The following is a 14,372-nucleotide window of genomic DNA, read 5'->3' as shown; positions in this document are numbered from 1 at the left end:
GCTCAGCACAACAGAGGCCAAGGCACTGGGCCAAGTGTCGAACTGAGAAACAGCCCCAGGAAAACCTGCTCAAAGCTGTGACCCAGCAGGAGAGGGGACACAAACAACAAATGTGACAGAGAACAGCTGTCAGCTTGGGTATGGTGGGATTGACACAACTTGTTGTCACGTAGTCCTTAAAGAATCGTCAAATCCTAGAATTATTTAGGTTAGAAGGGACCTTAAAACTCATCTCATTCCACTCTCCTTCCACTAGACGAGGCTGGAGCCTTCCTCTAGACCAGGGACACCTTCCACAAGAACAAGTTGCTCAAAGCCCTTTCCAACCTGGCCCGGAATACTTCCAGGGATGAGGCAGCCACAGCTTTTCTGGGCAACTTGTGTTGGGACCTCATCACCCTCACAAGAAAGAATTTTTTCTTAATATCCAGTCTAAATCTACCTTGGATTGCCTTCACCTCTGAGGTTTCCTGAGAGAGGCAGGCAGGCAGGGCTTGATGCACCAATCCCCTGCTCCATGACAGTGGATCTTGGATAAATACAGGATGTGGAAAGTGCCATCCCAGCCAGACTTGTGTTGCAAGCATCTGCTTACTGACGTGAGCCACAGAGGGACATAGCACATATAATTTCAGACTTAAACCACTTCTTTTCTCTCTAGTTTCTGGCAACTTCTTTCACAGCCTCACATCCTGGAAGGAGCACGCATGCCTGGAAAACACCCAGGCATAAATCTTAGGTACCTCCAATGGAGATACAGTATAAATGGCTGGGATAATCTCAACATACGTGGCTGCAGGCATTGGAATCCTAATCCAGTTTGTAGATGGAGCTGAATACTTTCCATACCACCCAGGTGAGTCCAAGAAGGGTCAGCAGCTATCCAGGGTATTTTCCAGAGCTGGAAGAAGAATATGCACAAAAAGCTGGTTTGGACAGCTTCTACACTGGTTGGTGCAAACCTCCCTTTGGGACCATTTCTTCACTTGAGAACCATTTCTTCATTTTCCAGTCAGATTTCTGTGGATCTGTAGCTTTTTGTCCCCTCTGTGATTCATTATAACCACCTCAGCCTTTCCCAAGCTGCCTGCCAAGATGTTGAAGAGAGAAGTAACTTTAAAAGTACTGTCTGTATACATTTTAAAGCAGTAATGGGCATGTGAGTGTCCAGGGAAACTAAGAATTAAGCAAGGCACAAAGAAACAAAAATATCAGAGATACAGAGGTTTTCTGGGCACATTCCACTCATGCTGTGCAAAAGAGATTTACCAGGATTTTGACAAAAACCACTTGCTATCTGTTCACCAGCCGCAGGCAGACTTCAGTCCTCTGGGACAACATCTGTTTGAGGGAAACAGAGGAACATCAGTGAGGCTTTTATGAAGATCACAACTCCCTCATTCCTGGTCTAGTACCTCTCGTGATACAGAGAAAGGAAATCCCATGGGCAAAGGGCATCCAGCCCAGAGAAGGGAGTGACAGATCCTTAGTCAACCAGAGAGCAGAGCAGGAGTCCTACACAGGGGCAGGTGGGCTGCAGAGCTGAGCAATTTTGTAAAAGGCTGTTTGGATCCTAAAATGTGTGATGCCAAGCACAGCTGTAGGGATGCAATACAGTCTTGGAGAGAGTGTGGCAAGGGAGATGTAGTCCAGAATGCAATGTAAGATGGGTGCCCTAAAGTTGTCCAAAAGATGTCCCAAAGGTGTGCTGACGCACGAGTGGTTAGAAACCACAGTCCCCAGAGCAGTCCTCCAAAATTATCCTGACATCACGCTCAGAGGTGTGAAAAAGCCTCTGCCTGTGAGGGGAATGGCTAGTACAGAAGGGTTGGATTTACTAGTAGCTGAAGAAACTGGGATTGAATAGGACATGAACAAACATGAAGATCTCCATGTGATCCAGACAGCACCAGGGCACTGGTGTGTGCAATCACAGAAGTGCTGGGTGGGAATGGTTGGGCTCAGACCTGCAGGGTTCAACAGATACAGAGGAGCACACAGCTTCCAGTCTGTTCCCCACAGGATGGGGATCCTTGGAAGTCCTAAAAATTAAAAATTCTAAAAAAAAAAAAAAAAAGCACTAAGAATGGAACTTTTAGCATTGTTTCCAAAACAATGTAGAGAGAAGAAATATATCATGAAAGCTTTATTAGAAAACAAGCAGCAAAGTGGTGGCCTGAGTACATCTTCATCAGGCGGACCAGGGAGACCGTATGGGTAGAAACAAGGAGAGCTTGTTAAAAGGAGATTAAAAGGAGCAGGAAACAGCAGCTCATCCATTTCCAATCCCCTGCTATGGGGACACCCTCCACCAGACCAGGTTGCTCCAGGTCCTGTCCAGCCTGACCTGGAACACTTCCATGGATTCTCTGGGTGACATGTGCCAGAGCCTTACCACGCTCACAGGGAAGAATTTCCTCCCAATATCCCATCTAACCCTGCCCAATGGCAGTGGGAAGCCATTCCCTTGTCCTGTCACTCCAGGCCTTTGTCCCAAGTCCCTCTCCAGCTCTCCTGGGGTCCCTTTAGGCACTGGAAGTGGCTCTAAGGTCTCCCCAGAGCTTTGTCTTCTCCAGAGGAGCACCCCCAGCTCTCCCAACCTATCTCCAGGGCAGGGGGACTCCAGCCGTCAGAGTATTTAAGTGGCCTCTTTTGGACTTGCTCCAACAGGTTCAGGTTTCTTGTGCTGAGGGCTCCAGTCCTGAAGGCTCAATTTGTCTAGAGATCTCCAGAAGTCTCATTACCTACTGAAAAAATAGCAATAAACACCAGATTTGTAGGGACTTATGAATAAAGGGAAATGGCAAGGCAAGTGGTTATGGACCAAAGGCTGCCAGAGCTCAAGGAACATTTGCACAATGCTGTTTGGAACAGGGTGGGATTTTGGGGTGTCCTGTGCAGGGCCATGAGCTGGACTTTGATGATCCTTGTGGGTCCCTTCCAACTTAGGATATTCGGTGAATCTATGATTCTGTAAATACAAAAAACTGAGGAAGAGTCAACATAGCTTTTAGCAGAATATTGTGGCTCGGAAATCTGTTCCAGCTGTTGCAAGAAGAGGTGGTGTGTGTGGACAACAGTGATCTGGTCAATACAGTGCCATCCAAAAACACTTTTAAGAAAGTCTATCATAGAGTTTTCAAAGACACTGAGCTGTAACAGATCAACAGCTTGCAAAGATAATGCAAACTGGTAAAAATTCAGATTTCCTGTTGGATCTCCACTCGGGCTGGAATTTTCAGCGTATTCATTATATGGAAAAAAGTCTGCAAATAGGATGATGATGGTGTTTCTGCTGGAGAAAATAGTTCAGAACTGTCACAGCTAAAGGTGGCTAGAGAGCACTGCAGAAGTATTTCAGGCTTCAGAGCTAGTGGGTGATAACATCAGAAATGAAAGTCAATACTGATAAGGGTAAAGTAAAGCACATCCCTCACTGCAGACTGGGGAACTCTAGATTAATGCCAGTCAAGTGTTAAAGGTAACTGTAAGCAGTTCCCTGAAAACATCAGCTGAAGGTTCATGAGTACTTAAAAAGTAAAAAGGGCTGCAGATATTGCAAGGAAAATATTAGTTGCCCTGGTATAAAACAAGCTCACAAGTCTGTGTGGCTTTGGTGCTTGGCTCAGAAAAGATGGAGAAACACTGGAAAAGGTCACAGAGACAAAGAAAATGGGTGGTCAGAAGTGGGAATGGCATCCTTGCAAGAAAAGCCATCAGGAAAGAGGTGTTAGGAAAGAAGTGAATGAGGTGACAGGCACTGACAGTGTAGACATGGATGCAGTAGGAACAGGGAATGGTTAGAGGTGGTTATTCAGCACTTTTCAGAGCTAGAGGTTGGAGTGGATGATCTCCAGAGGTCCCTTTGGACCCTGACTGTTCTGTGATTCTGGGGGCACCGAGCAAAGGAAGGGCTGGCATGTTCATCTCAGGAAGTTGTGAAAACAAAAGTCTAATCGGCCTTAATAAGGAATTGGATAAACTGATAGAGGACTGGAACTATTAAAATTCTTTATGTGTCCAAATCAAAGCTGACTGATGGAAACTTGGCACAGAGGTGCAAGTTCACCCTTGGCCTTCCCTTGCTCAGGTAGGTGTTTTTGGGCATAGAGTGAAATCTTCCAGACTGTCAGGGTGAGAGACATCCCTGGCTTGTCAGAGCCACCCGGGCAGCTGTTCCTCAGGCCCAGGCAGAGAAAGTCTTTGTACTTTCCATCTTTGGCTGCAGATGAATAAAAGATCTGAAAAAAATAAGGAAATTATACATTGTGCAAGCTTACCATGTTCCCTAGGAAACAATTGTGAAGTCCATATTAAATCCTTTGAAAAAGGTTGAAAAATCCTGATTCAGGGAAACATGACGTATTGTCTCTGCCTGGAAAGAAATTTTCTGCTATATATTTTCTGCTTGCCCAGAGAAGCTGTGGCAACCCATCTCTGGAAGTGTTCAAGACCAGGTTGGACAGGGCTTAGAGCAACCTGGTCTAGTGGAAGATGTCCCTGCCCTTGGCAGAGGGATGGAACCAGATGAGCTTTAATATCCCAAACCATTCAGTGAGTCCATGATTCGAGATCTGTGCAATGAAATTCTTGGTGCTTTTTTCCTTGGATGTCCTCACTCCCATTCTCTGTCTCAGGGAATCCTGTCCTGGTGCTGACAGGATCTCAACACTCCATGCAGAAGCAGGACAGAGTAAGGAACATGGAAAAGAAAATTGCAACCTGCAGCTAGACTCCTTATAGAATATTTCTAGGCTCTCCTTGTCTGCCAGACTTCCCACAGGAAGCTGCCTGTGGGACAAACCCTGGGCAAGAGCACCCTCTGGGGACCAACAGAAATGTAATGGTGAGATACACTTCTCAAATCCCTTCTTTTCACACTGATGTTGCATTTTAAGTGGGTTTCATGATGGTGATGCACGCCAGGTTGTTTGCCCAGAAAGCGGAGCCTGCTGGGGAGGGCTGGCTCACTACACCCCATCTCTGTACTGTGGGACAAGCTGAGCCTCCCTGGAGAGAGCAAGAGAGGCCTGAGGAAACACAGCAACCTTGGAGCTTGTAGGAAAAGTGAGGTATCACTTCAAAATATCATTAAATGGTTTGGGTTGGAAGGGACCTCAAGCATATTTCATTCCATCCCTACTGTCATCACCAGGGACATCCTCCACTATCCCAGGTTGCTCCAAGCCCTGTCCAGCTTGGCCTTGGGCACTCCCAGGGATGGGGCAGCCACAGCTTCTCTGGGCACCCTGTGCCAGGGCCTCACCACTCTCCCAGGGAACAATTCCTTCCCAATATCCCATCCATCCCTGCCCTCAGGCAGTGGGAAGCCATTCCCCCTTGTCGTGTTACTCCAGGGTCTTGTCCAAAGTCCCTCTGCAGATCACCTGGAGCCGCTTTATGCCCTGGAAGGAGCTCTAAGGTCTCCCCAGAGCCTTCTCTTCTCCAGGTGAACACCCCCAGCTCTGCCAGCCTGTCCCCAGAGCAGAGGGGCTCCAGCCCTTGGTGCATCTCAGTGGCCACCTCTGGACTGGCTTCAACAGCTTCACATCTTTCCTCTGCTAAGGACCCCAGAGCTGGAGGCAGCTCTGCAGGTGGGGTCTCACAAGGGCAGATGGGGACAATCTCTTCCACTTGACAAATGTCACACTGGTTAAAGATAAAGAGGGGACACGGTGCAGAAGAGATTTTACTGCATCTTGCTAAGGAGATGCACCATGAGGATGGATTATCCAATGGAATTGTCTTTCCTGTCATGGAAGGGAATTTGGTGCTGGGAGCAGAGGTGGGTGGCACTGCCCCTGAGCTGCCTCTCACCCTACCTGGATGCATAGTGGGTGCCCAATCTGGGGGGGGAGGCATTAGCAGAGGGTTCCTTTAATCATACATCTCCATGTGTATCTCAAGGAAAGAGACTTAGCCAAGAAAAAAAAAACAAAAATATTTCTAAACATGACAAGAAATTCCCAAGTTTGACAGCCAAGAACCTTTTATTTTGGTTATTGTCTCCTACACTGGGTTTAGTCTCCATTCTGAGCTGGCAGATGCCTACTCCCTCCTGTCACACTCCTCATGACTCACTGCAGAGGAGCAGGAGGCAGCAGGAGGCAGGGAGAAAAATCCCACATTTCAAGGCAGACATGCAGTAAAATGACAGTGTAAGAAAATCACACACAAGCCCAACAAAGTAATAGAAGATTTGTTATTGATGATTTTTATTTTCTAGCTTATGTCTCTATATTGATGAGGAAATAGCTTTCATCTCCCTGAGCCAAAGGCACTCCAAGACTCACATGCCACTGGAGGTGATTTTAGTACATAAATACCATGGAGGCTGGAATGGGTGGCATCTGCTGAAGGGTTCTGCCCTCAAAGATGAGGATGTATCCTAGAATTATGAGGGCTGGAAAAGTCCTCAAGTCCTACTGTTCTTCTATCACTGACTCTGGGAAGTCATCATTGCCCTGGCTCAGGGAAAAGCTGATCTGCAGTGCTAGAAACCCTCTAATGCATTAACCTCTTTGAGCACTTCAAAGGTCTGAAATAGACTTTCACAACTCAGACAGTTCTTTGAATACCAATTTATTTGACTATTTAACATCTATTAAGCGTTACATGCAGGAGGTTCGGAGTGGCAAGTTGCCTGTACACTTTAGTATTTGAGCAAGATCGTCAGCAAAATTAGGTTGTTTTCCTGAAACTAAAGATGTAAAATAATTGACAACACCACAGAAGTCTACTGGGTTGACCATTTCACATGTTACATGAAACACACTACCAGCATGGAAACTTCTGAGTTTCCAGGAGACTGTTTCTATTATTAATGCAATTAAAATTATCTGACTCTGAACTAGAGGACACAGGCGCAGCTGAGAAGTAGAGAAAATCTACAGGAGGAAGAAGAAGTGGAAAATGCCTTATTTTATTCAGTAGCTACATATGACCAACCTCTGCAAAGACCCCGTGGAACACCCAGTTTGGTTTTGCTTTGTTCCAATTCTTTGGAGAGCCAGAAGAAGCCCCAAGTTGGACAGAAAGGAAATGAAAATGCAACTAGCAGTAGGTGGTGGGCTTGATGAGGATGGCTGAGGCTCTGCAGTTCCCTGGGCAAAGGTTGCCCCATGTCAGGGCCCCTTTGTAGTTCAGACGCACAGAGTAACACGCCGAGTACCACCACCCGCCCCCGGAGCTGGCAGCACAGTTCCCACTAGAAGTGTCCTGATCTCGATCTTTAGCAGAGAATTTCATGTTATCGTGCATGGTGGTCGTGCCCTTGGAGGCCATGGCATCCTCTGCTGTCCCTGAGTGCGCTCCCAGCCTCAGCTGGTAGCCCTGGGACTCATCATCCAGGCTGAACAGGTTGTAGTCTGCGAACTTCTTGTTGTTTGAAGAATCCCAGATGACAAACCTGACCTGATAGACCTTCTGCCTGGTGATCTGGTGGATGTACTCGGTGCCCAGCCAGAACTCAGTGTGCACATTCCCAAAGCCGTGTTTGTAGGTGCTCCAGGACTCATCCCAGCTGACTGGTGTATCTTTATTGTTCCTCTGGATAACAGTCCAGCCTCCATCCTCCTTGCTTATCTCACAGTAGACAACAATGGTTTGCTGTTCTGTGGGCTGAATGATGTAGATGCCACTGGGGCTGCTAGCAGGGAGCTCACTGCAGTCCTTGGGCCAACCTGGGGCATGAGAGAACATTGGAGGACCAACGCACAACATCCCAGTCTGCTGTCCCTGCAACCCTGGCACCCACTGCATCCCTAGGGTCTGGAAGGAGGAAACCTCATTCCCTTAGCATTGGACCCTGTGGTTGGCTATGAAAGCCCAGCTTTGCTCAGAAGGGACATCCTCTGTGGACTTGTGGCAGCAGAGTAATGGCAGCAAAGTAATGGTAGCAGAGTCCTCTGAGATCACAGAATCCCAGAATGGGTTGGCTTGGAAGTGACCTTACAGCCCATCTTATTCCACACCCCCACCATGGCCAGGGACACCTTCCACTAAACCAGGTTGCTCCAAGCCCCATCCAACCTGGACTTGGATGCTTCCAAGGATGGGCCAGTCACAGCTTGTCTGGGCAACCTGTGCCAGGTCCTCACCACCTTCGTTGTCTGACATTTCTTCCCCATGTCCAACCTGACCCCACCCTCATTCAGTGGCCTTCAAGTTTGGAGGAGCACTTGGAGTTCTGCTGAGGCACTGGACTGGCTGCTCCCCAGGCTGAGTGCCAATCTGCCACCACTGTGCCTTCATTCCCTACAGCCCTCCCAGTTCCCTGGGGGATGTGGGTGCTCACCACTGCGGCCCTGTTCCTGCTGAGGGTCAGCTGCCCGGTTCTGGATGATCCCTCCAGCTTCACCTGCATCAGGAAAACAAGGAATGAGAAGAGCAGCTCTGTGCCACAGCACAGAGGTAAGTCCAGCCCCCACAGGATATTATTTCCAGCACTAAGTTTTTTGTAGGGCATTTCAATGATGCCACTTGGCTCACTTTTCTTCCTGTGTGTTAGTTTTTGGTTGGAAAATCTTCAAAGAGATCACAGACTAGGAATGGGAATGCTGCAGTCATTAAGCAGCTGCCTATTTACTCCTCTCAGCAAGGAGCAGATGGCATATCCAAGTAGAACCATGGAATCATGAATGGTTTAGGTTGGAAGGGACCTTTAAAAGACCACCTAGCCCAACCCCCCTGCTATAAGCAAGGACACCCTCCACTTGAACAAGTTGCTCAGGGTAGTGTTGATGAGTAGAAGGATGTGCAGGAGAGAAGGATCGAGAGGGAAGTAGACCATGGGTGCTCTCAGGCCAAGATCAAACAGCTGGAAGCTGTTCCTGTGAACCTGCTTTTCAGTGATGAAGGATTCATATGTTTGTTCAATTCATAAAGAGCTGCAGAAACCTTCAGAGTGTGAGGGAACTCATAGCTATGAGCGAACAATGCTCTGTTTAAGAGAAATCCCAGCACCCATCTCAGTCAGACAGTTTCCCTGAGAGCCTCTGGAATTGTGACCTCCATCAGTGGTGCGATGAGCTTTTAGAACCATTTAGCCAAGTGCAAGCTTCAGCAAGCATTCTGGTTATTCATTTATACAAAGTCTCTCTGAAGTTTCAGGGCTCTGAATGAACTATGCAAATATATATGGGAAGAGAATACATAAAGGAACAGAAACAGTCTATCTAGAAAAAGCTGCCACATACAATCTTGTCAATAACAAAGAAGATTGAATTACCAAATCTGGTGAAGTTTGGTTAAGATATTAAATTAGAGGAAGATTTGATCAGGATCCTTTTATTTCCACAAGAATATTTTCCACACGTCCCTTTCTGTGCAGAGGAGAGGGCTCCTGATATTTGCATGAACAGAGTTCAGGGATGTAAGACAGAAAACACATACCAGGAAGAGGCCCGTTGGAATGGATATTAACAATTTCATCTAAATTTACTTTCAATCTCTCCAGGTTTTCAATGTGCAGAGCAAGAAGCGGGGATAGCAGGGCCAGCACGGACATGAAGAACAGAGGACTGTAGTGATGAGCAGCTGGAGAAAGAAGATACACAGTGAATCTGGAGGAGAACTGGCATGTTGGGTTGTGGGCATCGCTGGTACCTAAATGTACTCAGGATCTACTACAGGAGGGATAAACAAAGCACAAGGGACCTAAGACCTTGGAAAGAAAGGCAAGGATGCCCAGCTGCACACAGAATTCATGCCATGCCATGCCATGCCATGCCATGCCATCCCATCCCGTCCCATCGCATCCCACCGCACACTTACCCATGCTGTCTCTGTTGAGACCCTGTGGAGTGGGGAGCTGAGTAGGTCTGGTCTGGTGGCCAACACTGATGTTATATAGAGCTCATTGGTGAGGTGAAACAGCTGATCAAATAGGAGTACTCATCCATTCCTGGAAATTTAGGGTCTGTTTGTCCTCTGCAGGTATCTCTGCTCATGCACCATCTGTCGTGTGTCTGTGGTAAGGGTTCCCAGCTGCTGGGGTTCACACAGAATTCCACGAAACCAAGAAAAGCTCCTGATAACAGCTACCAGGACCATGGCAGGGGCCCCTGGGGTCGGCCAGCAGGTCAGGGGGGAGGACCTTCTGGTGCTGCCCAAGCACTGAATGAAAAAACCCCACAAAACACCCAAACCACTTTTAGGAGAAACATGACAAAATGTAAGCACAGGCTGCTGCATGGTGCAGGGAAGGGGCTGATCAAGAGGTGACAAAGCCATTTCTCACCTTGCTTCAGGCCTGCACGGGCTGTCCCAAAGCTGCAGCTCCAACTACTCTGCTCCTGACTGTGCCCCGGCTCTGTCTTTCCTGCTCAAGCATCCCGAGGGCTGCTCAGGGATCCTGATGGTGATGGGCACTTTGTTCCCCAGAACTCCAGGTTGTGGCACCCTGGCTCCACCAGGACCTTGTCCTCCTGCCCACCGTGGTGGTGCATGAGCCCAGTTTGTGTGACCAGTTCCTAGGGCCGTGAACTGGGCACTGGGGCACAGTCAGGTTAGGGTGCAGGTGGTACACAGGGATAGTACCAGGCAGTGGTGGTACAACAGGTACAAGAAATCCTGCTCAATACTGTATGGAAAACCACAGTATGAAAAGCCAGTGCCCATAAAGGAGACAGAGTCCTGCAACTTCATTCGAATAAAGGAAAAAAGTTCACTGTGTCACACACCCATTGGGTTTTTTCTCTCAAGGTTTTGGAGGACGCAGCCTCCTTTGATCCTGTCAGGAAAATTAATCCACAAACACCAGAGGTTCATGTCCAAAAAGGAGACAGAGGAGTTGTTGGGGGTTGGATCTCCCGGTGGAATTTTTCCCATTGTAATGTTGAGAGGTTTGCGGGCTACATCCTGGCTGGTGATGGGGGTAGCGGGGGGGGGGGGGGGGGGGGAAGAGGAGGAACACCGCGAGATCGGGGGCAGCTGCGCTCTCTCGCTCGTCTGGCTCGGGGAAGGACGGTCGCTAGAAACTCCGCTCTGCCATCCCGACACAGGGAAACTGCCTTCCTTGGCTGTGGGATCCCGCAACCTCCCTGCTCGGACGCTCTCCCGCTGACTCCAAGCCTCCTGTTTGGCACACCGGGACCGACACTGCCCTGGGACCTGTGAGCAGTGTGATAAATGTGATTCGTGTTAATTAAATTGTAACTATATTAGCAAAATTGTATTTAGACCGATAGAAGACAATTGGTACAGAGTGAGGGGGAGATGGGTGAGACAGGGCAAAGGACATCTTCCAGATGTTGGGAGTCGAAGAAAGATGTTGGAAGGGAATAGTAGAAGGACGTAGGTCTGACGAGCAGCATCTAGAAATAGAAACTTTCGACCTTGAAATGGGCGAAATTGGAATGATTCCAAGCATAGGATTTAATGCTTTGGAAAACATCTGCTGAGTCACGTAGTGGCCATGCGCTCCCTGTAGGTTACACAGAGGACACTGACGAAGACGATGAGCCTTCACCGGAAATAAGACCCTCAAAAGGATGAGAGACCCCCTAACCCATTAGTAGAGCACGCGCCCTACGACACAGTGACACAGATTTTAGGAATAGAAACTAGGAAGAGTTTTCTAGAAACTTCTGTAGCATATAGTATATAAATAAGATTTTTGGCCTTGATACTTTGGTACGTGAGGAATGGCGAGCCACTCCTCGTGCCCCTGGTGGGGGGGGGGGGCGGGCCTCCTCGGTCAGTTTTGCTTATGCTTTATACAAACCTCAATTATACTAAATTACTTACTGTCAAATTTTGTATATTCTTAAATATATGCACTTTGATTGTATTCATCTCCAATACTTTAATTGTATTAATTTATAATTGCTACTATTAAAAATTTGCTGCTACATTTAATCGTGTTGCTTAATAAATTGGGAAAATAGGATATCATTCATAACAGCAGCTTCTCCCCTCCGCCCTTCTCATCCAGGACACAGCCACCATCAGTGCAGCACCCATGCAGCCACGTGCAATTGCCACATCTCTTCCCTGCAAACCGGGAGTTGGCCAGGGCTGCCAGCTGGGATGGTAACTGCACCACAGGGGAAAGGTGTCCACAACCGAGAGAACTGCGGCTGTGTTTCTGCTCTGTTGTTAATTTCGTCGTTACTGTTATTGTGGTTTGTTTGCCTTGTTTTATATATATATATATATATATATATATATATATATATATATCAGTAAAGAACTGTTATTCCTACCCCCTATATCTTTGCCTGAGAGCCCCTTAATTTCAAAATTATAATAAATTTGAGAGAGGGGGCTTTCTTAGCAAATACCTGTCTTTCAAACGAAGACAGGAGTCCCGTTACTTTATTTGAATAAAGGGAGAAGCCATGGGACATTCCCCTGGCATCTCTCCAATTTTTGGAAGATGCAGCTTCCTTTTTATCCTAATTTCCCGGCTGCATGTGCCTCTCTCTTTCTCCATTGGCTGAGGTACTTGAGAGGTACAGACTTCCTGAATTGCCTAATACCTAAGACCCCCTTCTAATGTATTCCCCCTTTTGTCTTTTCCTTGTGTCATTTAGAGGAATTCCTTATGGAATTTATGGTTCTTCCCATTGTTTCTTTCATCTCTCAGTGTCCAATTTTATTTATCAGCAGACCTACAGTTTGTTTGTAAAGACAAATCTCTCATTCCTTTTATCAATGAATGAAATAATTCCCATTTATTCCTTTGTCTCTCAGTATCTAGCTTTATTTACCAGATCCATAGTTTGTAAAGACAAGTCCGTCATTCCTTTCAATCCTAAACTCCTGGATGCATGTTGCTGTTGCCATAATTATTTTTTGCTTTTATATAGCCTCTGTGTTCTTTACACATATATTCTAGCTCTATTGTTGTGTAGTTATATGGTTCCTAGCCAGCCCCAGTACTCCCCCCCCCTCCCCCCGATAGGCAGAAAGACAAAACACATTCCAAGGCCCCTACTCTATCTTGGTTCTTCCTGGGAACTAAAGCTGAGACCAGCTATTTGAGACATATTTTCATAAACAAATTTTCGTTCCCATCTGAGGAGGGGGAGGTTTAGAAAGGGGTTGAACCGAGGAGGAATTGACTCACCACTTTGTGCTCCTAATTGGTGATTTTTGTCAGATAAGCTAATTTGCTAAACTTATAAAACTGCATTCACCCTGTGTGGGGGAGGGCATTTTTCATATCTGCCCCTTGGAGGCCTCCAATAAAGACCAGCCTTTATATTATCTCCTACACTAATATTATCTTGAAAGTGCATTGTTTCATTTCGAGATTCTTAAAGGCATCATTGACTTCTTCGTTTCCCGGTTGGCTCAGGTACTAGGAAGATGCAGCCTTCCGGAGCCGCTGATCACATATTCCTGAACCTGTCATTTTCTCCCAAAGTTCAGAAACTCAGGCTTGTGCCGACCCATTTGTCCGTTTCAAGAGTCAAACTGTCTGGGTTCTGTAACAAACCTGTGTCTCGAAGTTGATAGAGACATTAAGACCCATTTCAAAGAGGTTAAACACCCATACTCTCACCCACGGAATTGTTTGTAAAGACATTAGCACACATCTTTCCTATCAATGCCAAAAACTACATTGTCTGGCTGGGATTCTGCGATAACAGAGACTGCACACCCTCCTTCATCCCAGTGAAACCCACAGCCGTGAGCTCACCGCGCCCAGCCTCCCAGAGCGAGCGGAACGGGGGCTGGGGCAGGGGAATGCGCCGCAGTGTCGAGGAAACTTCCCACTGCGACCATTCACGACATTCTCTGTCAGTCACACTCCCAAAGCCAGAGACTTTCATTGCTGAGACAAAAGCTGCTCCACAGGGGGCAGGTTCAGAGGGCCAGCGTGTCTGTGCATTGACTCCACACACACTCCACTCACACGCAGTCAGACCCGGTTTCCTTACCGGTTCAACTCAGGTCTCCTTTAGCAGAGTCTCAGCTGTCTCGGTTCCATAAAGCCATTTATTTATGGCACAGTAACACAGAAACAGCTCGAGGAACCATCCAAGGAGGACATCCAACTAAGGAACCCCCGTGCTTTTCTACCCTCTCAGTTCTACTCACGCACAAGTTTCACTCTTCCTCCTGAGGCTTCTGCTCCTGCTCTATCTCGCAGTGACAATTCACTGACGACACCAGTCTTAGTCCCTTTTATCCAAAAGATTGGCAATTCCCGGTACCTGCAGTGTCTCTCAGTGTCCGTTCACTTGACTGGTGCCTCCCGTCTTCATGCCCACTGTTAACCAAAAGGTTGGCAGCTCACGGCGTCCTGTCTCCGGCTCCCACCCACACATCAATCTGCATCTCAATCTGCAGATTGAAAACCGACCCACCTGCACCAGATGTTTTCCTCACCATCCACATCGGTGCCCCGTTTCCTTTGCAGT

General features: G+C 47.4%; 1 protein-coding gene across 1 annotated transcript; it reads right to left on the bottom strand.

Moving 5' to 3' along the window:
- Positions 1 to 6,831: 6,831 nt before the first annotated feature.
- On the bottom strand, positions 6,832 to 14,349 carry LOC106856267 (fibrinogen-like protein 1-like protein). The gene is made up of 4 exons (XM_088176830.1): positions 14,319 to 14,349; positions 13,649 to 13,795; positions 11,655 to 11,690; positions 6,832 to 7,682 (listed from the first exon to the last, which is right to left on the bottom strand). The coding sequence occupies exons 1-4, from the start codon at positions 14,347 to 14,349 to the stop codon at positions 7,054 to 7,056; spliced, it is 843 nt and encodes a 280-aa protein (XP_088032956.1). The 3' UTR covers positions 6,832 to 7,053.
- Positions 14,350 to 14,372: the final 23 nt, after the last annotated feature.

Source organism: Sturnus vulgaris, chromosome 21 (assembly GCF_052056855.1).
Source record: "Sturnus vulgaris isolate bStuVul1 chromosome 21, bStuVul1.hap1, whole genome shotgun sequence".
NCBI classification, from domain to species: domain Eukaryota; kingdom Metazoa; phylum Chordata; class Aves; order Passeriformes; family Sturnidae; genus Sturnus; species Sturnus vulgaris.
Note: the sequence above shows the minus strand (reverse complement) of the source record. Positions and strands in the feature narration are given on the sequence as shown.

What these genes read in the sequence shown, in the direction of transcription:
- LOC106856267 (XM_088176830.1), bottom strand. Translation starts at nt 14,349, where the DNA reads ATGTGGATGGTGAGGAAAACATCTGGTGCAG. An exon ending in GAGGAAAACATCTGGTGCAG is followed by an intron (nt 13,796 to 14,318) that starts GTGGGTCGGTTT and finishes CCTGTGGAGCAG; the next exon opens with CTTTTGTCTCAGCAATGAAA. An exon ending in GCTCTGGGAGGCTGGGCGCG is followed by an intron (nt 11,691 to 13,648) that starts GTGAGCTCACGG and finishes CTGACCGAGGAG; the next exon opens with GCCCGCCCCCCCCCCCCACC.